Here is a 23,052-nt window from a genome sequence, read left to right on the forward strand (position 1 = left end):
CCCTGCCTGGGCACGCAGTGAGCGGGGAGATGGCTCTGCTGGCAGCGGGAGATGGCAATGACTCCACAGAAAGATACACACACGCACAGGCTCCACCGGCAATCTGTTTGCCAGAATCCCCTGGGAGGGCTCAGGATGGATGTCTAGCGTCAAACACAGACTTATTAAACAGGCTCATCAAAGCACTGGAAAATTACACGGACCCACGGTTCTGCAGGCTATTGATCCGGGTCTGACAACAAGCTTTCTGGTGCACCAGCACCCCGCCTTCCCCAACCACCCAATGCTGCAGAGCCAGCCACGGTGAGCCTTCCCTGCGGCAGCCCAGCAGATGCTGATTTGCCTCTTGCCTGGAAAGGCATTTTTTCCTACAGCTGAACAACTCTATGGAGACATTTAAAAAGACATTTCATGCAGACCCATCAACATCAGCTCCCAGGACTGAGAGAAGCTCTCATTATCTCTGCCCTGCTTAGTGCCATGCCTGAGTTCACCGCCGAGCAGACACGGTGGGCATGCAGCATCTGAGGTGCTGTGAGACATGTCCTGTGCTAACAGCAGAAAAGCAACACATTTGGGTGAGCCCAGTCCTGCTCACCCAATACCAGCCATTCAGAGCCACTGGATAGATAGGTAGTTTTTACACAAAGCCCTGCACAAACCCTCCTGAAGCCCAGACATGCTGCAAACAGCAGAGCCCATGCGTGGATGGGTCTTCCTACCCGTCCCAGAGGATTATCTGCAGCTGCAAAATAAGACCAGACTGCTTCATGGCTTTGGGACCAAATGCAAGAAGACCCACCCCTCCCTCACACACACTTAAATCACCCCACCCCACATCGCTTCATTCATTTCTTCCATGCTTCAAGACTAACATAAAAGCGACAGACACAAACAAACCTATCTGCCTGAGGCTGCACCCAGCCATGCCCGTTTCAGAGTGCCCAGCCATGGAAAGCTCCGGCAGGTCTCCACTGCTAGCCCCCCACAGTGGAGTCGGCCCCAGCCAAGTGAGGTCAGGAGCCAGCTGAAGTGGAATTGCAAGCAAAAAACCCACAGTTTTGTTTTTTGGAATGTAAGGTTATACTGACATAGAGCTGAACTAGAAACCACAGCAGCACCTTCCAAATCTGGGGAGAAGTCCCCCCTCCCCTCTCCACCAAGACCAAGCCAAGGGTGAGCTCTCCATGGCACCACGCTGCCAACATTAGCTCTCTACTGATGGAGCTGGACTTCAGCCCCTGAAGTCTGTTGCCAGCATTGGCAGGGCACCATCACCCCCTCCTCCAATTTGTATTTTTTGGGGATTTCTCTGGTCTCAAGCAGCCATCTCCAGCTCTTCGGAGGTGACCTCAGCCTCCACAGTGAGTGCCAGCCTGGCTGGGCTCCAGTGCTCACCCGGTGCAGCTTGGTGCCAGAGCTGCCGGACACAGCGCAAGAGCAATGCTGGATCTGTGGCATTTGCAGCTGTCAAATCAATTATGCTGCCAAGCAGTAACTTATCAGGGCCCAGTTACCTGACAGCTGCGTGTGGTGACAAGAGGCCAGCAAGGCAATGAGCCCAAAAAGCCCCTCTGTGCCTCACACCCACCCTCGTATACCAGAGAGAAAAGCCATGCAAGCAAGCCTGGGGCAGGCAGACGAGGTGTCCCTGACTCTGCTGCCCATCAAAATGCATCTCTGCCCCTGCCAGCCCCCAGGGTGCCTTACAGTACCAAGCCAGGAGACAACAGCCCACCCCAGCAAGCACAGGGCTGTGCAAAGCAGCACAGCTGAGGGGCAGCTGCAGCTCACAGCACCACGGTGGACCAGCAGCCAGGGCTGCCTCCCTGCAGCCGTCACACAAAGGCAACTTCTGCTGGGCACCAGATGCTCAGTGTGCCATCAGTTCCATTCTGAATTTCCAGCACATAAGCGAGAGCACTCATGGTCTTGCAGGAGAGCAGCACATCATGCTGCTCATGTCACGGCCAGTGCATCGCACCTCCCTGCCAACCAGTGAGCAGCATGCGGGAGAACACCCGGACTGCTGAAAAGCCTCCCAGCGCGCTTCAGCATGACAGAATGGGCATCAGCATCCGTCAATGCTGTAGCCTGGACGTCTCTAAAACACAAGTCCTGCAGGCAAAACTACACACAAATGTGCAGCCTCCACAGGAAAAACTCTCCCTGTGCCCTCCCAAGGGCTCGGAGGCTTGAGCGTGCTAAGAGTGCCTTGTCCACACTACATGCAAGGGTAACGGCAGTTTCTTTTTTAACCTTATGAATTTTTGAGCCCAGTTCATAACTAACTTACTGTCACCACTGCAAACAGACACTGTGAAGAGATTCCCTCCATCCCCAAGGATATGATCTACAGCGTGGTACAGGGGCTTTGTGCAGCTACACCCAGGTAAGGTAGGAGTTCTGTTTCTTGGCAAAAGACTAAAGGTATTTCCAAGATCTTGAGAGCTCTCTGGCCTGGCATGATTCAAACCACTCAGGGGTTGAGCATGAAAGCAGTCTCAGCACTGATGTGGACAACAAACCCCTCAGCTCACGCAGGCCCCCAGCCCTGCCGCCGGCTCTCCATCAGCCTCCCAGGGCAGCGTAACGTGACAGATGCCAACTCGCGTTTGTCTGCTTCAAACCCTTCCCTTACAGGCAAAGCAGGGCAGCCGGGGGCAGCTGCCTTTTCCTGCCAGACCACTGGTTTCATCAGAGGGGGTTTGCGGTACACTGGCTACGCAGAGGGCGAGGAGGGCTTGACAAGGAAGGCTCTTGTGAGTGGATCTCCCCAGAGAAAAGGGCAGCTCTGCCCAGCCAGAGCCAGGCTTGCAGCACACTCCGCTTGTCAGGGAAAGAGGTTATTTATAAGCTCTATAAGCTCACCTGTCTCACAGAGAGCCACAACAGAGGAAGGTGCGCATACTATTCAAATGAGAAAGCAACAGCAGACAGACCAGAAGGCAACACCAGAAGCCAGTGAAAGTGCAGCAGCATCATTAAGAAGCCAGAAGGATCCAATGAACCCTTCGTGCCTGGATGCCTCAGGTCCATGTCACAGGAGCCTATAAATAATTGCAGGCTGTGAAGCCTCGTGCTGCACAGAAAAGCAGAGAATGAGTCACACCTTGAAGTCTGTTCTGCTCTTTCGATGCCATTTGGTCAGCACTGTACAAAGGCACATAGGCCTGAAACCAGCACCGGCGTGTCTATTATGCAAGGGCCCAGGAGAAAAGGAAGAAGGCAGCTTCTTTGCTCTTCAGAGCAGAAAAGGAGACCTCGCAGCTCCATTCTCCTTCTTTTTTGTGCCTCTGTCTGTGGATGCTAGTCTTACTCAGAGGCAACAGTGCTGCACGAGCCTTCTTGGAGCAACTTCTTCAAAAGCTAGTTGTCATCACTTCTGTCATTTTCTTCCCAGCCTCCAAATTAGCAAGCTGCCCTTCAGCTATTTGTAAATTGAGGAGAGCTGCTCCCCCTCCACACACTGCCTGCAGCGTTTGCTCAGCAGCAGACACATGGCCCCAGCCTGGCATGCTGGAAGCACAGCTGACTGTCACTTGGCAAACACCCCTGCTGAGAGCAACAGGCACAGCAAGCAGACCAGGCTCCGAGCAGGCACAGGCTGCCACCCCCTTACCTGGAAGCCAGGGCTCGTGGTTTTGGAGCAGAGCAGCGAAGAGGTTCCCTGGCAGCTTCAGTCCCAGGGCTGAGCCACAGGACAACAGGGGAGTTTCTTCCTTTGCCCTTTAAAGAAACTTGCTTGGCCAGGGACCCTGCGAGGTCCATCCACATCCCTGTCTCAAATCCCTGGCAGTAGCAATGCTGAGCAGACACCCACAGCAGCAGAGCCTGGCTGCCCTTGCCCAGGCCCCTTCATTTGCAGGAGCAACGCTTCCCCTTGCAGCTATGCTGGGCTTTAAGCAGGGACCACAGGGCTGGCTAGCTGTCACCTGGGGAGGACACGTGGCAGCAAACAGCAAGGCACAGAAAAAAGCAGCGGATAGCTTTCCCAGCAGCTGGCAGTGGTCTCTCCCAAGGTCCTTTCTGCCATACCATTTAGAGGGGACAGCTAGCATCCCGTCCCTAACACTGCCTCTCTTTGGAAAGCAGCTCTGTGCCCTGCAGAAAGGGATACAGTTTGTTTCTGCCATTTAAGTGCTTTGCGGAGGCAACTGCTGGCCTGGGAACCCCTGGTCTCAGGGGTTCACCACTGCACAGCAGCAAGGGACAGGGAGGTGGCTGAGATCTGTCCCAGGAGCACCCAGGCACACTGCAGAGCAGAATCCCCCCCCAGCAATTCTCCACAGAGCCCCAGGACCATGATGAACAGGAAGGCCGTGGCTGTTAGGAAGGCTCAGGCCAAGGGAGCCCACATCACCTCCACTGCGCGGCAGAGCTGGGCCCAGACTCCGGTTCTGTGCTGCTGGCGCTGCAGCCTGGCATCACCCTGCCTGTTGCCATAGACACTGCCACAGCAGCCGGGGGCAGAGCCAGCACATGGCGTATAGCACGGGCACCAGGGCTGCAAAATTGGTGAGTGGGCAGACAGGGAGCATAGCTTCCTCCAGCAGAACTACGATGATGCCTCTTCTGTCTGTCATCTCAGTAGAAATCTGTGAAACGCAGCAGGCAGCAGGCAAGCATCACAGGCTGCTAAACGGCAGGGGAGGCAGCGCTTCCTCGGCAGCGGCGCATGGCCAGGCAGTGTGTGAGATCAGACTGAGCCAGGAGAAAGGGCAGCACCCACCTTGCCGATGGAACCTCTACCCATGCCAGGGGCACAGGCACGCATACCACGCCTCCCAAAAACCCCATGCTGCGCCCTAGGACAAGCCATCCTGCCCCAGGAGTCAGCAGGCAGAGGGAACTCTAACCACTTCCATCAGGAGTCCAAGTGTAGGAACTTTGCCTTGCAAAATTCAGGGAGCATCCCAAAGAGGGCAATTCTGCCGATCTTGGTGAATGAGCTTCATCTCACACATGCAATTGGGTAAGCACAACAGGGTAAGACGCCTGACAGGTTCACTAGCCCTCAGCAAGCCACTTTCAGCAAACTACCTCCACCATTTGCCCAGTGCTGCCAGTGACCAGCAGTGACAGCTTTCTCATCCACACTGCCCTGAGAGCAGCACCCGGAAGGACAACCACAGTGTCTGGCAGGAATCTGGCAGAACGGTCCATTGCAAAGCTGACTGCTACTCTGTGTAGGGAAGGGCTACTGCCAAGGGAAGGGGCTATGAACAGATTCAAAAACAAAGGCACCTGGGAAAACCACCATTGTGCAAGCCTACTACCAAGCCAGAGGACAGCAAGGAACTTGCTCTTCTTCCATAGCAGTCACCGGTGTCTCCCCAAACCAGTATCCATCTCTCAGACAGTTGCTAGTGAGGAGACAGAAGCAGATGGAGGGCACCAGATGCCTTGCCAAAGCACACTCTCAAGCTCTGGGTGAGTGGGTAAACACTTGACACTGACAGGGCTGGCAGGGCATGAAAATCACAGTTCACACACCTGAATAACGCTGTTCCTTTGTTTCCTTGAAGCTCCCCATCTGGCTCCAGCTCTATCCCACCTGCATCCCCAAGGGGCTGAGAAATTTTCTTATCCATGCAGCACCTAGCACAAAGGGCCTGTTCCATTCCCAGGGCTCCTGGGCTACAACCACCTCGCTCATCCAATAGCCTGATATGTTTGCCCTGCTATGAACAGACTAATTGCTTTCTGCCTAGGTTTGAAATTCATCAAACACCCCCTAGTCCACCAGCCAGGTCTCCCCACTTTTGCAAACACTAACCCTGGCAGCACCTGGCAGACTGGACAGCTGAAGCTGCTGAAGAAACTGCTTTATCTTGGCATTAACTGTGTCCACGGCAGACACTACTCTCCACTTTGAATGGGTGACGAAAGCAGCACAAAAGGGTCAAAAGAATAGAAATAATCTCATTTCACCACCCTGATTGCAAATTCTCCCCAACAATCAGCAGTGATCTCATTAAAGGGCAAAATTATGTTTTCTTCTGTCAGAGGAGAGATGGGGAGCCAACATGCTGGACCATCAGCACCACTCCGTGGGCTGCTGCAGCCCCCAGAAACTTCTCCAGTGTAGAGCAGTTGCCAAGACAAGCCTGGGCACCGCCGCCAAGTGAGCTCGCCAGCCACACTGTGTGTTATCACACGGTGGTTGCAGTTTGGGCTGCCACAAACCATGCTGCTCCATGGGAGCTGGTGGGCTGCCCTGAATGCTCCTCCCAGGATGTGCTGGCCTGCTGAGCCCTACAGCAGGTGGGGTGCTGAGAGCTGGCCTCAAACTCATGACTTGTTCCACCCAGAACACGGCTGCTCTCTCCTGCTCCGTATACCTTTGAGATACAAATACTCCTCTACTGCTCCACAGTCCCTGCCCAAAGTCCTCCTGCCACATACCACAGATAAAAGCCAACAGCTTTTTCAGGAAGGTTTTTATAAAATGCTTTGCCAAGATTTTGATGGACCCATTCTGAAACACTTCCACATTTATAAAGCTGTCACACCAGTGGAAAAAAAACAAGTGAAAAAAGAAGGTTAAGTGAAAAGCACAGCTGTGAGAAAACAAGCCCAAAAGCAGCATAGTATCAGAGCAAATCTTCCACAAATTCCATTTAGAATTCTTTAGCAGCCTCCAGCCTCTCTGCTCCTGCTCTCAGGCAGACTGAAGACTCCTTTCCATAAATTCCTGTTTCATAATAGCAAGGAAATATTTGGATTTGACAGACTTTCTGTTGAATCAGTTCTCAAGGGAATTAAATATAACAGATTATTTTTGGTATTTCTTAAGTGACTATACACTGCCAACACCCCTACTACTTTTAACACATCTCTATATTTTAAGCACAGAGCAAAGGCCTCAGGGACTCAGACCACTGCCAGAACAACTCATCCTCTGGCACTAACCACCTCTCCAGCCCCAGCGCACACCCCACAGTGTGTCCCCAGGAAAGCCACATATCACAGCCCCAGCGCCAGGCAGGGAAAAGCCCAACATGAAGAGGGTGTTCCTGCCCCCATTTCAAGTCAACTTCCCACCAGAGACTCACCACAGAAGGAGATGATGTGGCTGCTGTCCTCATGCACAAACTTCCTTGTCACTGCCTCCTCCATGATCTGCTTCACCTGTGGAACAGAGGCCCAGTTAGAGAAAACGCTGCATTTCAGCCATGGAGCAGAATGGGGAGACCTGCAGAGGAGTGGGCGAGATGCTCTGCTCACTTTGTGTCTGTAAGGACACTCCTCTGCTCTCTGAGTTTTCTAATTGCTGCTAATAGCACATGAGGTCTCACAGAGAATCAATGCACCTCTGGCTGCTGAGCACCACTGGCTATTTCAACAAGTCAGGTATAAAAAAAAATAAATGTGGTTTTGTTGTTGAGAACCTCCAAAGTAGGAAAACTATGAGCAGAGAATTAACTTCAGGAATCAAGTACCATTTACATAAAAGAGATCTTAATAAGGGTAACCAAATCTCCTATTTAATGCTTTTACAGTATTGTTATGTTCTTTCATTTTATGAGGATTTGACAAATGTCATGTGACATTGCTGTCCCAAATGACTCCAACCATCTGTCAATGCCAAATTCAAGGATCACCTGGCACCAAATGTGACCAGGAATGCCATTTGCATAGCGATGCAATCAGCACTGCCCTCTGACTGACTGAGCCTCTACTGTCTGTGACACATTACTGGCACTCATTTCAGTGCAATTAATCAAAAGGAAGCTGTCACACAGGTTGCACATCAGGGGAAGAACATAAATAGGAACCCACATAAATTAGGAGTGTAATTTTTGCAGACACAAGATGGAAGGTCAGGCCTGCCAGGTAAGCAGGCTGCAGAGGACAGACTGTAGCCTCGGAGAAGCTCCCAGGACTGCCTGGCTCATTCACAGCAGTAGGTCAGAGGAGCCTGAGGAGTCAGGGACTACCAGAGCAAGAAATCAAAGTACCCCTAGCACTGCTGCTCTTCCTGTGTACCTGTTGCTGTCAGCACTGACAATGCCCAGCTCTTTCCGTCCCACTGAGAACATCCCTTTCATAGCATACAGACCCCTCAGCCCTGTTTTGGAGATAGGGCAGGGTCACCCTGTACCTAAGTGCTCATGAACTTGTGGTGCATTAAAGCTGTTACACACCCCCTCAGAGCCGGCAGCTGCAACCGCTGCTACGAGACTGGCTCCCCATGGCTCAGCTTGAGCAGCCTGAACAGGATTACCCTGCAGAGCTCATCCTCACCCTTCCAACACGAAGCACTTCCCACCGTGCCTTCAGTCTCCACAGATGGACCTGAGCCAGCTCCCCGCTCTCCAGCCCACCTTCCCGTGCAGCCTGTGCTGTTTGCTTGGCGTTTTGGAGCTAGAAAGCTGGGCTAGAGCAAGCTTTGATTCAACCCTTCACAGAAACTACGTTACAAACTTGACTCACTATCAAAGGAGAGGATTTTTTTAAGTGCCTTGACTTCCTATTTCTGATGGTGAGCTTCCAGCACTGCCATCAAACTGCTGTCCCCCCCCCTTTGCTGAATGTCTCCTGTTTGAAGTGTGTTGTCCTACCTGTGTGCCTCCCACTGCTCCTGGGAGCCACCTTGCTGATGTGCTGAACTCCCTTGTCCTCCAAAAGGAGGACACTGAAGGGAACACCAAAACACATGCTGCTGCTCACCAGTAATGCAAACTTGCACTCTCAGCAGAAATGACTTCTCCCAGTGTCCACCAGTTGGGAGAATACTGCTCAGGGTGCTCTGACCTTCAGAGTGGGATTTGGCATGAAATGCCCTTCAAGCTGGATGACGGGGAGTATGGTCCTGTGATCAAGGCAGAGCAGATCAGGGAACACAGAGCAGGTCTGAGGGCTGCCTCAGCTCTCAAGCAACATCATCTCCCTTTGTCCCCACACCTCTGTAGGACACAGGTGCTGCACATGAGATGGGGAGTTTAGTGCTCAAGGAATTTGGAGCCTTGCTCAGAAAGTGCTAGAGAAGTAGGTGTTATTAATGAAGGAGGCAGACCTAGCCTGATGGCCCCATGAACTGCCCTAGCCCTGGCAGCTGCCCTCTGGCACAATCCAGCCTGCTTCCTCGGCACCATGCCCGCTGAGCCTCACCGGCTAAGCCCTGCCAGCTCTCATCATCAGACCACAGGATCTGCTGTCCCTCCACCTGTCCCCACATCACTCCACAGCCCTGGTACAAACACTGCAGCCTTTCCAGGCACATCCCAGCTGTTCTGCTCACAAGGTGCTGTGCCTCTTACAGCCAGCCTGTCCTGCCCTGCTCAGAGTGGCGGTGATTTCCATCCCCTGCTGTCACCCTCCCTAATCCTGCTGAAATCAGCGAAAGTCCAGCTGAATGTTTGGTCCTTAAACGTCCAGTTCCTCACTGGTTTTCCTTTTAAATACAGAGCTGTCAGCGTGACCGGATTTCATCTTCTGGTGCCTCTATAACATCTTGCTTTTCACTCTTTGGTTTAAAAAAATGCAGGGGAAAGGGTTCACAGTGCAGAGATGTGCGCATAAGAGAGGTTCTGCTTATCAAGATGCTCTCTCTGAAGGCACAGAGAGGAGGAAAAAAGCACAGGTCAAGACTTGGCCAAGCAAACCCTGCATGTATGAGAGACCTTTAATGGCATCATTTGGGGAATTAAACTCCTTTGCAAGATAAAATCAAGGTCAATTATGCAAAGCTGACAGCTCAATAAAGGAAATCCTTTTACGAATATGGATTAAGAAAATGTCATATCTAAAGCCAGAAGCATCTCACTGCATGTCAAAGCAATCAGGTCAGCTCCCAGTACTGCTCTGCTCCAGTGTGCTGGGTGACTAACAGAGCCTGCTTGTGAACCCAGGAGGAGCAGGACTTGCGCAGTGATTCCACCTGTATCTGGAAGATCAGATGAGCTGACAGTGAGGTGAGGACCTTGGGACCGGCGGTGGCTCAGAGTGCTGGGAAATTGCCCTTGGCACAGCACAATACAGCTCCTACATCCCGACTCTGTGCCTGGAGCAGCGACTCCAGCTGCAAGAATGCCCCAGGCGCAGAGGGCTCTGCTTCCAGAGACCTGCAAGAAAGCTCCTCCTTCTACCTCACCACTGTGGCAAGTGGCCAAAAATTGCAGCTGTCCCTTATCAGGGCACCTTCCAGCAGGGTGAGGCAGGTGAGGTTAGCAAGCCCTTCCTCTCACTATGCCCAACATAGTTTTGCCCCTTGTACCATTGAAAAGTGCTGAGCACCACAAAAGGGGACAGCTGCAATCCTCATTTGGGCTTCACAGTTCCAGCAGTGTTTTATTTTAAACTTCAACAACAGAAGGAACACTGCGAAACAGAAATGGGGACAGAGCAAGTCCCGGTGACAGGAAAGGAGTCCTTCTCTTCTATTTGCTGTGTTATAGTGAGACATATCCCTTGGCCTCAGCTGCAGGGGCGAAGTAGAGACACAGCACACACCTCATGTCCACCAGTGACCAGTGCCCAGGTACACACCAAAAGAAGAGCTCCTCCGTTTCCTCCACCTGACATACAAGTGTCCAACGAAGACATGCCGATCCCTCCTTCTGAAACACTAATCAGTCCAAGAACCATCACCGATCACACCCTCATTGCAGCCCTGGCAGGGAGGCCCAGTGATGCACACCTCAGAGCCTTCAGGGATGTTCCAAGATTAGGCTCTCCCAGCAGGCTGGGCTGCCTTTGTCCAGATGGCTCACAGCCCTCACCTGCCCGGGATGAGCTTCCTCTGTCAGCGGTTCACAGACACTTGTCTCACTAGACAACTCACCTACTAGAAAATGATGAACACATCACTATCAAATGTACCCTCATGGCAACACTGCTATTGTCTATATTCTAACCCCCGCTCAAAATACACTTGAGAATCAATGCACGATTACCAGCTTCTGATTAAAACAGGAACATATTCAAATTTAAGCAGTATATTCAAATATTTGCCAGCCACCTTTCACGTAAGCCATCGTCTCACTGCTCTGATGCAATGCCTGCAGTCGCAGCTACTGCAGGACTGCCTTCTGTGGGGCAGCGACCATCTGGTTACTCAGTGCCTGTGGAGCAACCAGCACAGCGGGACTCCAACTCTGACCAGGCATCTTGGTGCCAACACAGCACAAACAACCTGCACTCTCAAGGCACACAAAAAAACAACCTTTCAAGAGAGACAGTTTAATGGAAAATTACTCATTAAAAGAAAAAAAGAAAAACAAACAAACAATGCACTGATGACTGAGGTTATCACACTAAAATCAAAGATACATGAAGAAATAGAAATGGAAAGCGGATTGCAAGAAGGGCATGAAGGGCTAGAGCAGAACGGGAGCAGCTAAACAACAAAAACAAAGCCCCAACAGGTAAGGGCTAGACAGATGGATACAGTCTTGTAACAGAAAATGAGTTTTCAAACAAAACAATCTTACATTTGCCCATAAACAGACACAGCTGGCATCTGTAGGACAGCTCCAGCCCAGACAACCCCAAAACTCTTGATGGGTCTCCTGTGCTGTTGTCTGCAGGTCCCAAAGGACTCTTCCACCTGGACCCCAGCCCCTCCACAGCCAGCTGGGATCACAAATGCCGCAGCAGCCATCTGCCACGGTGCTCCCAGATCCTCTCCAGAAAGCGAAGCGGGTTTGTGACACTGCAGGGATGGAGAATGCCAGCTAACCCATGTTTGGCTCACTCTATAGAGAAGACTTGAACAGCCTTTAAACATGCTGCATTCCAGCATTTTAATGCTAATTCTCATATTGTAGCCAGAACAATCTCAACAAATGAGGCTGCCCACTCTTTATCTAGAGCCAGCCTAAGGAAAATGAGATGTTTGCTCTTCTTCTATTAGAAAGGAAATTAAAACAGCAACTAATAATTTAGCTGTAGGTAAACTCGAGAGGAATATTATAAAGTATTACACAACAATAAAAACACTCCTCCTGGCTCCAACTGTGAGCACAGCACAAGTCACCCCCTGCCAGGAGAGCAGGGTCACAGGGACACCTCACAACAAGGTCTCCACCCAAACACAACAGCATTAATTGCAGTTCCAAAAATACAACAGAAGACAAGCTAGTCCTGACATTACCATCTGAATCACTGATTCGTGAACAAGTGAGCTAGTCCTTGGCTTCATGTGCACGTCTGAATTACAAGGAAAACATTTTTTTTTCCTCCTTGTCCCACCTCCAAAGCCAGATCCAAAAGCCACAGGCATTGAGAAAACCGAGTTATGGCATTCACCAGGGGCAACAGGAATCCCAGCACACCCACTTCAGACCAGCGATTTGAGCTTGCATCCCCACACCTGCAGCGAGGCTCCTGATCGCAGATGTCTCAGCCTTCCCTTTGGTTCTCCTTGGCCTGGCCCGCTCCATCACAGTCAAAACATTGCTATTAAAATTTTGTTTGACTAACCACGTTTTGTTCCCCCTTCAAGAACAAAAACAAAACCTTACCTATCCAAGAACCCCCAGACCCCAAAGAGGGATGGAGGCTTGTGTCTCTCTGCTACAAAATTCCCAGGGTTAGACTTCAACTCAAAATCCAATGTTCCCGTAACAGTGCTTCTTAACTGTACCCAGTCCCAGCCGCCATTCACATTGGTGGAGCAAACCAAATATTACAGCAGTTGCAATAACCACCAAGCTGCAGAGATCAGAAGCAAACCAGTAACCCTGGGTTTAATTAGTCTGAGGCAATATTGACTCAGAACTCTGTTTCACCTGGCTGGATTTTTCCAGGCAAGTCACCATACAACCTGTACTCTAGATTATCCAGTGATGTTTACAGTCACAATTTTCCCTGCCATGCTTCTTGCAAAGCCCTTCGCTGGTTATTAAGGCATTTGTATTGAAGCACAGCATCTCCCATGTACTTGGCTGTGCTCGTAACTCTGTGAAATTATTTCTAGCAATGCAGATGCAGAGTGGCCAGCTTCATCCTTTTCCCAGTCCTGTTTCAAGGTGAAGCTTGGTCACTTTGCCAAAAGGGCTGCAGAACAGCGAGCTCTGTGCAATACAGCTGTGATGACACCCCCAGGCGTGGGCCTGTTTGCTAGACCCTGCTCGTGGCTCCCGGAGACGGGGTTCTGGAAGACAGCCTCTGATAGGGAGACACACAACTCACTGAGCAGTGAGGCCAACAGCCAGGTGCTCAGACTCTTTTGTCCCACTCCAAAGGGGCAAAGCAGTCAGACACCGAAACATGTACATCCAGAGCAGTGGTGTAGAGGAATGAAGCTGGGTTAATTAGCATTGATAATATACAACTGTGGGCTGGCTTCAGGGGCAGCGGGTTGGCCAGTGTAGATAAGGTGCGGCTGTAGCTGGTTCTGTTAAGTGCTTGAGAGTCAATGAAGAGAGACCAGCCGAGGAAGAAGCAAGAGAAGAGAACATATGCCCTGGATGAGGAGAGACTAAGAGAAGGCAGCAGAGGGACTGGCATGAAGAGTACGTTGGTATGTGACGGTGAAAGACCTTGTTGCAGCTGGCTAGTTTTGAGAGTGTTGTGACACAGTGGGAGAACAGAACCAGGTCTGATTTCCGCCCTTGTAGTGGGACCTCCCACAAAGAGAGTCATTTCATATAAATAAAAGCTACAATAAGATAAATGCCTTCAGTGACTGAGTTGGTCTTTGCAGAAGTGTTTTTAGAAACTGCTATTGATTGGGTCTGGTCAGAAACAGCAAGACCTGCTGCTGAATGTTCACGTAACCCACGTTCTGAAAACAAATGATTCATAGTAAAAAACATAGTGGAAATTGAGGTGTCTTCTGCTACCTTTGAACATCAACCTCTGCATGGGATGCCAAGGATTTGGGTGGGATGAGATGATGCAACACCAGAGCCAGAAAGCTGCACTGCCTGTATCCTCTCAGAATCTACCTTGCCTAGGAGGGCAATCAAGCACTGACTATCATGGTGCCAGACAAAATTAGCCTGCCCACCAGCAGCACTGCAATAGCTCTGAAAAACCCCAGCAGATACAGGAGTAGCCCTGAAAATCTCTCTTCCTTCCCAACTCTTTTCAAGACTGCAGAAAGATGACTCTTGCCTCAAGTAAATATGCAGGGAATCAGGAAAAAGCATCCCTATAAGCATCCAGCACAAACAAGCACTGTGTTCAGGATCCACAACTGCTGTTTGTCAGTGAAGTCTCTTCACTAAATCTCAATGCGTTTCTTTTCCACAAACTTGTTTAATCTGCTCTTCTATGTTAAAAAACCTCCCAAAACTAAACAAACAAAAAATTAACAAATATCTCCCACATTGATGATACAGGCTTTAAACTTGCTTTTGTCTGTTTGTTCTTCCAATTCTTTTATGAGCTGGTGTTTCCTCATTCTCATTGCAGTCTCCAAGTGCTGCTTTGATTATGTGTTTGGAAGTTAATTCCAGCACTTAAAAATCCCATTTTACATGTCAGTTTTGGTGCAACATGTCCATGTGGGCACTCCTTGCGGTAATCTGAGCGTTTCTTTAATTGCTTCTCCAAATCAAGATCTCTTTCCAGGAATAAGCTCTGGTTAAGCTCCAGAGGAAGCAGCTTCCCATACACGTGCAAGACTTTCCATGCAGTGCTACAGTGTTACCATTTCTCAGGTATTATAACATGCCAAAGGATCACTTGGTGAAGCAGATGCAATATTAAGACAACCCTAGACACATTTGTATCTGCAAGGACAAATGTGATCCACTTGCACCACAGCTCCAACAGTCATGCTGCAGGGCTTTGCCACCCGGTCAGCCAGCCCACACTGCCCAGCAGAAATGCCAGCCTCTGGCTCTCAGGCTGACTTGTACCAAACAGTTGGACTTGATCTCAAAGGTCTTTTCCAACCTAAATGACTCTGTGATTCCATGATTCTAAAGGTGGTTCAGTGTTCAAGACAAAGCAAGTGCAGAATCGCTGTTCAGCTCTAGGACACAAACCCCAGGTCCTCTACTTGTGTATGGACTGTGCGCCCCAGTGCCCCCAGAGCTCTCTGTGTGCTGGGTGGATAGAAAAACCAGCACTTCCATCACACTGCCTGCGCTGCAGCTAAAAGCCACTTTTTAAGCTAAAGTGGAACTTCTCAGTCCGATACCTCTCACAAACCAGATTTATCCTCTCATTTGAAATGTCTGCCTATTGTCTGTCTTGTTGCTACAACATCCTTTTTTTAGCAGACTTGTTTACAGAATTCACATTATCAAACTCAGCGTTGCAAGACAGTTTATCTTCCAAAAGCAGGTGCCAGACTTTTCCAGCACCATCATAAGTTGCAGCCAAGCTCTGCCACTTACCTAAGAGTTTATTAGCTGACCACTAAATAATTCAAATTAATTGTGCTCCGGTCAGTTAAAATACTGCTAGCTTCAGACTACATGCACTATTTATACACACAGACTTCAAGGACTCTCACCAGCCATTTCAATGGACCAAGAGAGATTACGGTCCCCTTGCACCACAGGAGGACAGCACCGGGACAGCTCTAATGGCACCACGCACTTTACATGCACTAGCCTTTAAAGCCATTTGTCAGCTCCATATTCTTGCTGCCACAGAAACATTGATCTCAATCCTACCAACTGAGACCTTTGGCTTTTCTAAAAGTCTTATTTAATTATTCATCATCGCTTACTAAATAAAACACAGCACCTTCTGCAGCTAGGATATCATCCATGTGATACACGTGGGATTTTCAGGCCAGCCAGCAGACCTTCCCCAGGAACCACGTGTACTCATGGCTGGGAACTGGGCTGAGTCTCCTTGGGGGGGTAAGGGGGAAGCAGAACTCTGAATATTTGGGCAGTTAGCTGGAAAAAGAAATGTAAAAGGCATTACATTGAAGGGTCCATAAAGCAACATTGTACCTTGGGAGAAATGGGAACGATCCCAGTGATGCATATTTGCTGACAGTATTTTTCAACAGACCTTCTTCATAGGGCATCAACTTTTGGCCAAAAATCCATACATACAACACTAATTTAAGATCATGTTATAGCTGGTTCTATTCCTGTTGTGTTTGTCAAACGCAAATTTCCCTGCCATCTGTTGGCACTGCTGGTACCACTAGCTGTAAGATGCTCAATAAAGGCACTGAAACATTTTAGGAAAAACTTTAGTCATTTCTCTGTTTCCAACGTCTGATCTCAAAGCTTTACCCTGCTTTGTTCTGCACCCATCATGCCACGAAGCTGCGGTTTTCTGAGGTGCTAAACGCTACACTGACAAGCAGTTTGGATTCAATTAGCAAACATGGCAAAGACTGACACTACCTGCACTGAAACTAGGTGGAACTTCCAGCCCCAAATTGCTTTGAAGTCCTAAATCTGTGCAAAACCAGGTATTTCCATGGCAACAGCCAGGATACCAGAAGAGGATGACCTTTTGGGAGCAGAGAGGAGAGGCTGGATGGGGAGGAAGGAGGCTCCTCTGGCATACAGATCTCGTCTCCTTGAATGCTGAGAAGGAAGATGAAGGAAGGAGGAAAGCAGCATGAAACCTCTTCTGGGTACAAAACATCAAGCCAGGGGTTCTGGAGTGTGAAAGCACTTCTGCACACCACTGCTTTTATCTTCAAAAGAAGAGAAAATGGTCCCCAGCGATTAGTAATACTCTTTTCAGAAGAGATTGATGCAGGCAATCGAGAAATGCTGCATTAAAGCCATCTGTTTACTTTTAATATAGGAACGTTTGAAAAAGGCTGACCTGGGTGCTTGAGAGACGTCAGAAGGTCCCTCTGCAAATAGAAGCTTTCATTACAAACCTTCAGCTTATCATACTCATCTTCATTTTGCCTGAACAGTTTTGATGGCTACACAAAGGCCTTTTTTAAAAAAATTGGCCTTGAGAACATTTAAAGCTATCAACATTAATTTTTCAAATCCTAATAACATTAAATTAATTTACAATTTTCTACCAATCCAGAATGAAATAGCTGGCAGTGACAGCTGCAATCTGATATTTTGGAACTATGGGCATATGTACATGCTCCAGAAAAACAAACTCAAGCTGCAAAAATATTGCTCTTACCGGTCACTCTGTGTTACTTAGCCACGAACTAGACAATATGGCTGCATAGCGGGGGCACATCATTTAAAGGGTGGGAGGAAGAGAGACTGACTATTGTCCCTATGATACATGATGATGCAATTAGTCAACAGCTACACAGTGACAACCATACAAGCTATTAAAAATAAATCTTATATCCGATAGAAGATCATGGGACATCAGCAAGCAAGCAGCCTGTGGTCAGTCAACAATAGTTTTTTAAAACAATTCTAAGAACAGGCAGCAACATGTTCTATACAGGCACAGCAGCTGTTGATGAGTAAAAGAGTTAAAGCTGCTTGCCGAGTGGAAGGTTAAAATATAAACTACGTTTCTGCAGAAGAATAAGCAAGACAACTGATTACTCCCCCTATTCCATTCAGCTTTTCACACAACTCATTTTCCAGGCACAGTATAGTACAGCCTGTATTTCACGGGTAACACCTGCTTCCCCACCTATTTTTCTATGCAGTGCAATTACCTGGAGGCAGTCAAAAACATACCTCAGAATTCTCCTCTATTAAAACTGAAATGTGCAAAAGAAGGGGAGAGGCATGGGTTGCAAGAATATTTTTAGTTGAAAATCCAAAGCCATTTTAAACATGGATATTTCAGGCTGTGGGTTTTTAAAGAAGCCTCATTCCAACTGATAATAGCTCTAAACAACAAAAAAAAAAATCAGGGAAGATTTGGTTATGCTTCTTATCTTGCATAACAGGAAACAGGATTCCTCAGAAAGACATACTTCCACTCCTTCCCTTGCAGTCAGCTGACAAATAGTCAATTTTGCTATGACCGGGGGGTGGGGGGGGGAAAGGGGGCGGAATATGACGGTGATAGCACAACTCATTTCAACTTGTAAATCTACTGCAGAGCAGGACTTCTTAAAAATAAAAATGCATTAACCGTGGCAACAACCAAATATTAAAGCCCATTTGCTCACTGCAGTGCTTTCAGTAATTTTGATCTATTGTTTTATCTACCTTCTCTAATCAGACCTCATCTTCACAATATTTTATTTGTTCAGTTATTCCAGTAGGATGACAGATGTGGCGTGGCTTCCAGAGTACGATCCATAGCTGCCCCCAGTCTCAGTGGAGCTCACCTGCACTTGAGGACTCCAGCAGATCACATAGAGCCATGGCTGAAGCAACATCAGATATGGTCTAATGAAATGAGAACGCACAGTTTTGTGAAAGGTAAAAATTCTGGGGTGGGGGAGTGGGGGAGACTTCTGCAGTTAGCCCCTTCTACTACTCCCTGAAGTCTGCACAAGCACTGGACTTAACCTGAAGTCAGTTTAGGAGAGGAAGAAAAGACAAAACCATGAACAAAATGGGCCTATCGAGCAGGGAGCAACAGGCAGAAGAATGCCCCACCAGCTCCCAATTTCAGACTGCTAAATAATTAACTATATAATGCATGGAATCATGTTTCCCCAGGTTTTTTTTAAATCCTAACAGAGCAAAGCCCAGGTGGAGAGAGCACACAGCACGGGTCTGCCATGGAGCATCCCCACCTGCACAGCAGTGCACAGACAGCCCCTTCTCACAGGACCAGGGTCCCTGCCAGGTCTTACTGCTTCCAGCTGGGAGAAACCTGAAGTGCAACCGCCTAGTGCCTGCGCAGGCAAAGAACCCACACCTGCACCAACATCCTGAGGCAGAGCCCCGAGCAATGAGACCCACCAGAAAACAATCTCTGCTCTGCACCTGCACTGCCCTTACTAAAGGGCTGCTGGAGAGATACTAGACTGTGTCAAACACTCACATTACAGCACCATGCCACGTTGGCTGGTAGCTTTTCACCAGGGCAGAAGGGCTTTCCCCTTACATCACCTCTCTCCTTCAGTCTTTACTTGCATTCACCAAACCCTCATACAATACATTTATTTTACCAATAAACAGCAGAAGGGCATGTCACAACCCTTGGCTCTCCTCCCCTAGGCACAAGCTGCACTTTCTTCAAGCACATATCCCCTGGAGGAAGGGCAAAGGGAGAGAAGCCCATACTAAACGCCAGTGCAGAAGATGCTCATGTGCAGTGACAGCCTGCAGAAGCCACAGCGGTCTCTGGAAGGAAGCTCCTGTCCACTGGCCGAGCGGTTTAACCAGCACACTGATGGGCAATCCCTGCCTACCACCCTGCAGCGGCAGTTGATGTGCAGTCTGCTGTTTTGTCTCTCTCCACTCGGGAGGCGTAGCAGACAGACAGTAATAATGAGATGTCAGCTTTATCCAGGATGCTAAATAAATGTCATACCCTTTTTCTGGTTTAATAGCTGTTGCCAAGGCAACAAGTAGTATTCCTTACCACCACACCCAGCACAGGATTAAAGGTGGGAAGCAGTCTCGATGAACAGTCAAACGCACTGCGCTGTCACCCTTCTCAGCCCTACCACCCACGGTCTCCTTCACCCTACTCCGAGCAGTGTCTCCTGTAGGGACATTCCACTTTCTGGAGCTGGTAAGCTGGAGATCAAGATGCTCATAAAACCAGAAACAAAATGTCCCACATCATACCCTCCAAAATCCCAGGGGAGGTGACCTGCAGGGACAGGCCACAGGCAAGAGATGACAACAGCTCCTGGCAACCCAGCACTCCACCACAGAGCAGAGCAAGTCCAGGCTCTGCAGCGGGTCCCACGACATTCAGCTGCTTCAGACAGCTCTACAGCTGCAGATGGGTGGCAGAGGCGGCCCTGCTGGCTCATGCAGCCCACCTCCACACACAGGCAACACACCAACTCCGTGGCAGAGCACTGGGACTCTCAGCTCCCCATCTAGCTCACTGTGTTAATGCCACACACATTATAAACACCAAGTGCTGCGCGGACAGAAGGAGCCTGAGTCAGCTCAGCATAAAACACAGTATAAACCAAGAGTTAAAGATGCCTGAGAGGAGAGATCAGCGCAATCAGATGTCAAACGGCACCGCTCGCACAGGACACGGGGGCACACAGGTGTGCGGGCCCCGGCTCTGTGCAAGGGCCCTGCGGGCGGCCCGGCCCGGCCCGGCTCCCGGCGGCAGCAGCGCCGGGGGTCGCCCCTTCTTCCCCCGCGGAAAACCACAACTTGTGAGCGCGGCTCTGCCACCAGCGAAGGGCGATTTTCAAAAAACACGGGGCACTGGGGTGCCAAAATTCGCCGGTGCTGCAGGGATGCTCCTCCGCCTACCCGGGGACCGGGCGGCCCCGCTTCGCCCGGCGCCTGCAGCCCGCACCGCCCCCGCGGGCTCACGCTCGGTCCCCAGCCCTGCCCGGCGTCGGGGGTGATGGGGGGGGACTGTGAAATCGGCCGCCCCAGCACCGGCAGGAGCCAGCGGGATGCCGCGGCCCGGGGCTCCCCTCCCGGCAGGGGGTCACCGAGCTGGGACCGGGGCTCCGGGGCTGCTCCCGCGGGGGCCGCCGCGCTCCGGCACCCACCTCCTTCTTGACGGTGCGCAGCAGCCGCTGCCGGGTCTCCGCCTCTGTGGGGGGAAGGGGGAGAGGCCCGTTAGTGTAGTGTGGCCCGGCCCGCCCGCGCCCCCCGGCCCGCCGCCCGCCCGCCCTACCCGCCGAGGCCGCCGCCATGGCCGCGCTCCTCCGCTCCGCAGCGCCGGCAGAGTGGCGGCGGGGCCGGGCCGGGCCCACCGGGCCGCACCGCCCACCCGCGCCCGCCGAGGTGGGGCCGCCGCCGCCGCCGCCAATCCGCGCCCGCCGCCGGCACGGCCACGGCCGCCCCCCGGCAACGGGCCGCGCTCGGGGGCGCCTCGGTTGGGCCCGGGCCCTCGGGGGGCGACCCCGAGGAGCCCCTCGGGAGCGGGGGGCGAGGGTGGGGCTCAGCCCGTGCCAGGCCCTCGGGGGGCCGCGGCCAAACCCAGACTCTCAGGGGGACCTCAGCCGAGCACGGGCCCTCAGCGGGGCAACCCCAGACGGGCCGGGGGTCCTCAACCAGGCCCGGGTCCTCAGTGCGGGGGTCCCACCTAGGCCGGGCCACTCGGTGAGGAGTACAGCCAGGACCCCCAGCTCCCAGGGCCCCCAGGTCGGACCCCCTCCAGCCCAGGCCCCAGCACCCCTGACCTGGGGCCAAGGTGCCCCCAGGTACCCAGGGGTGGCAACCCATGGGGCTGGGTGACTGACATGGGGCCGGGGCGAAGGCCGCAGCCTGGGGCGAGCCCTTGGTGTGTCCCCGCGCACGGGGATGTGGCGCAACAGGCACAGTTTGGGGTGCGAAGAAGCAACATCCTCACAGCCGTGCACCATCCAGGCATGCTCCCGTGGGCTCTTCTGCACCGGGAAGGCGATACATGAGCTGAGAAGACCTATTCATAGGAGACCCAAGACACCTCCCATCAAAATCACAACTGCTTCAGAGAAAGCCCTGCCTAGCAGCTGCCATTAACGTATCTTCTGTTTTTCTGTTTCCTCGTTTGCTGTTCCAGGACATTTCCATAGAAACAGGATCCCGGCTCCTTCGCAGTCTGGTTTCCAATAACTACAAACCACATTAGAGTGAGGGCAGCAGTGCCTGGCCACGCTGCATGCCGGCAGGTGGCCTCTGGCCACTGTCACGGCCCCAGCTGGCCCTTGCTGCCATTGCTTGGGAGAGGACTCGGTCCTGGCACGGAGAGCAGGGAAATGCTCGCTAGCCTGCCAGCTCCACAACCCTGGGCATTGCTCCTCTGCTACACCTGGAGCTGGGCTGCATCCTCCGCGTCGGAACAGCTGCCTTCGCTCCCTGCTGATGCTCAGCGGCCCTGAAGATGGCAGAAACCATCCATCCCAACAGTTCCTTTCTGGTGCCTGGCCTGGGCATTTGCCTGCCAGGGAGCTCTGGACTTGGGATTAATCGGAATCCAGTCCCTTCTGTACTTCACCACTGGCACAGGGGCGAGGAGAATAGTTGTGCCATATCTGTTGTAGAGAAAACCTGTTCCCTTGTACGCTATTTCTTGTGACTGTTTACTTGCTTGCTAAATAGCCTGTGAACAGAAGTGGTGGCAGTGCAAATGTTGCTGAACTGCAGCATTAGGGCTGGCTTGCTGGGGTGTATGTGATTGCTGATCCAGATGGATCCCAGAAAGATTCTGGGCTTCATGGGAATCTAGCCTGGGCAGCTCTGGATGTGCTGGTGAGGGTCACAACTGTCTGCAGTCAGTGAGTGTTGACTTGACCCTCAGGATTCAGATTCCCACCCAGGGAGTCGCCCGTGGCCTCAGGTTGGGCCCCCAGCGAGTGACACAGCACTTAGTGTGCCAAGTCGGGAATTCCACGCCTGCTTTGTTCATAGGGCTGCAGCTCTGCTCCCCACAACCACCATCTGCAGTCCCCCAAGGCAGCAAGTCCGGTTGCCCAGACTCACCAGTGGGCACCAGTGCATCTCTTCTGCCCAGCAGCCTGTGCCAGGGGTCTGTCTGTGGAGAGCCCTGTGGATGGGGTCCCCGGGTGCAGGAGAAGGACCAAAGGTGCTAAGAGGCAGGAGCCCAGGGCTTTTGGGGTCTGACCTGAGACCTGCACAGCTGGCCAGGAGCCAGGCTGCAGCACGGCCCTGCCCAAGGGGCTCCTCCTGCACTCCCAGTCAGCCCAGGCGGCTTGTGCCCAGCTCTGCTGCTCTGCAACCCCGCCTGTCATTTATTGATGACCGCAGGTCCTACACTCTTGAATGGGCAATTAAGACAGGCTAATAAACACTCATAATGAAGGCATTGAAGCCTCATAAAACACCATGTAGGAGCACCATCAAATATCAACAGTGAATTCGATTACCAAGGGCAGAGACAGCCTACTCACTCCTCTGACCCTGAGCTGTCACTGGGACAGCGTAGAGCTGTGGCTCTGCATACATGCAGATGCTGAAACTGAGAAGGTGCCAGGTTCCCGAGGAGCCAGGGCACAGCATGAATGTGTCACGCGCAGCACCTTGCACAGCACTGGTCTCTGTAAAGCTTCTTCAGACCAGGATGAGACTACCTGACTCAAGCCAACAGCATCTGCCAGCCAGGAAAGCCTGGGCTGCCTGACAA

General features: G+C 51.4%; 1 protein-coding gene across 2 annotated transcripts in view; it reads right to left on the minus strand.

Moving 5' to 3' along the window:
* Positions 1 to 20,644, minus strand: part of SGSM1 (small G protein signaling modulator 1) — a 43,861-nt gene extending 23,217 nt beyond the window's left edge. For both annotated transcript variants that reach the window (XM_040612031.1, XM_040612026.1), the window contains exons 1-3: positions 20,602 to 20,644; positions 20,474 to 20,517; positions 7,059 to 7,134 (exon numbers count right to left, since the gene is read on the minus strand). In XM_040612031.1, the coding sequence (XP_040467965.1) occupies positions 7,059 to 7,134; positions 20,474 to 20,517; positions 20,602 to 20,620 (139 nt within the window). In that variant the 5' untranslated portion in view covers positions 20,621 to 20,644. The remainder of the gene's footprint in view (positions 1 to 7,058; positions 7,135 to 20,473; positions 20,518 to 20,601) is intronic.
* Between the last annotated feature and the right edge of the window lie 2,408 nt (positions 20,645 to 23,052).

Source organism: Falco naumanni, chromosome 1, assembly GCF_017639655.2.
Source record: "Falco naumanni isolate bFalNau1 chromosome 1, bFalNau1.pat, whole genome shotgun sequence".
Classification (NCBI taxonomy): Eukaryota; Metazoa; Chordata; class Aves; order Falconiformes; family Falconidae; genus Falco; species Falco naumanni.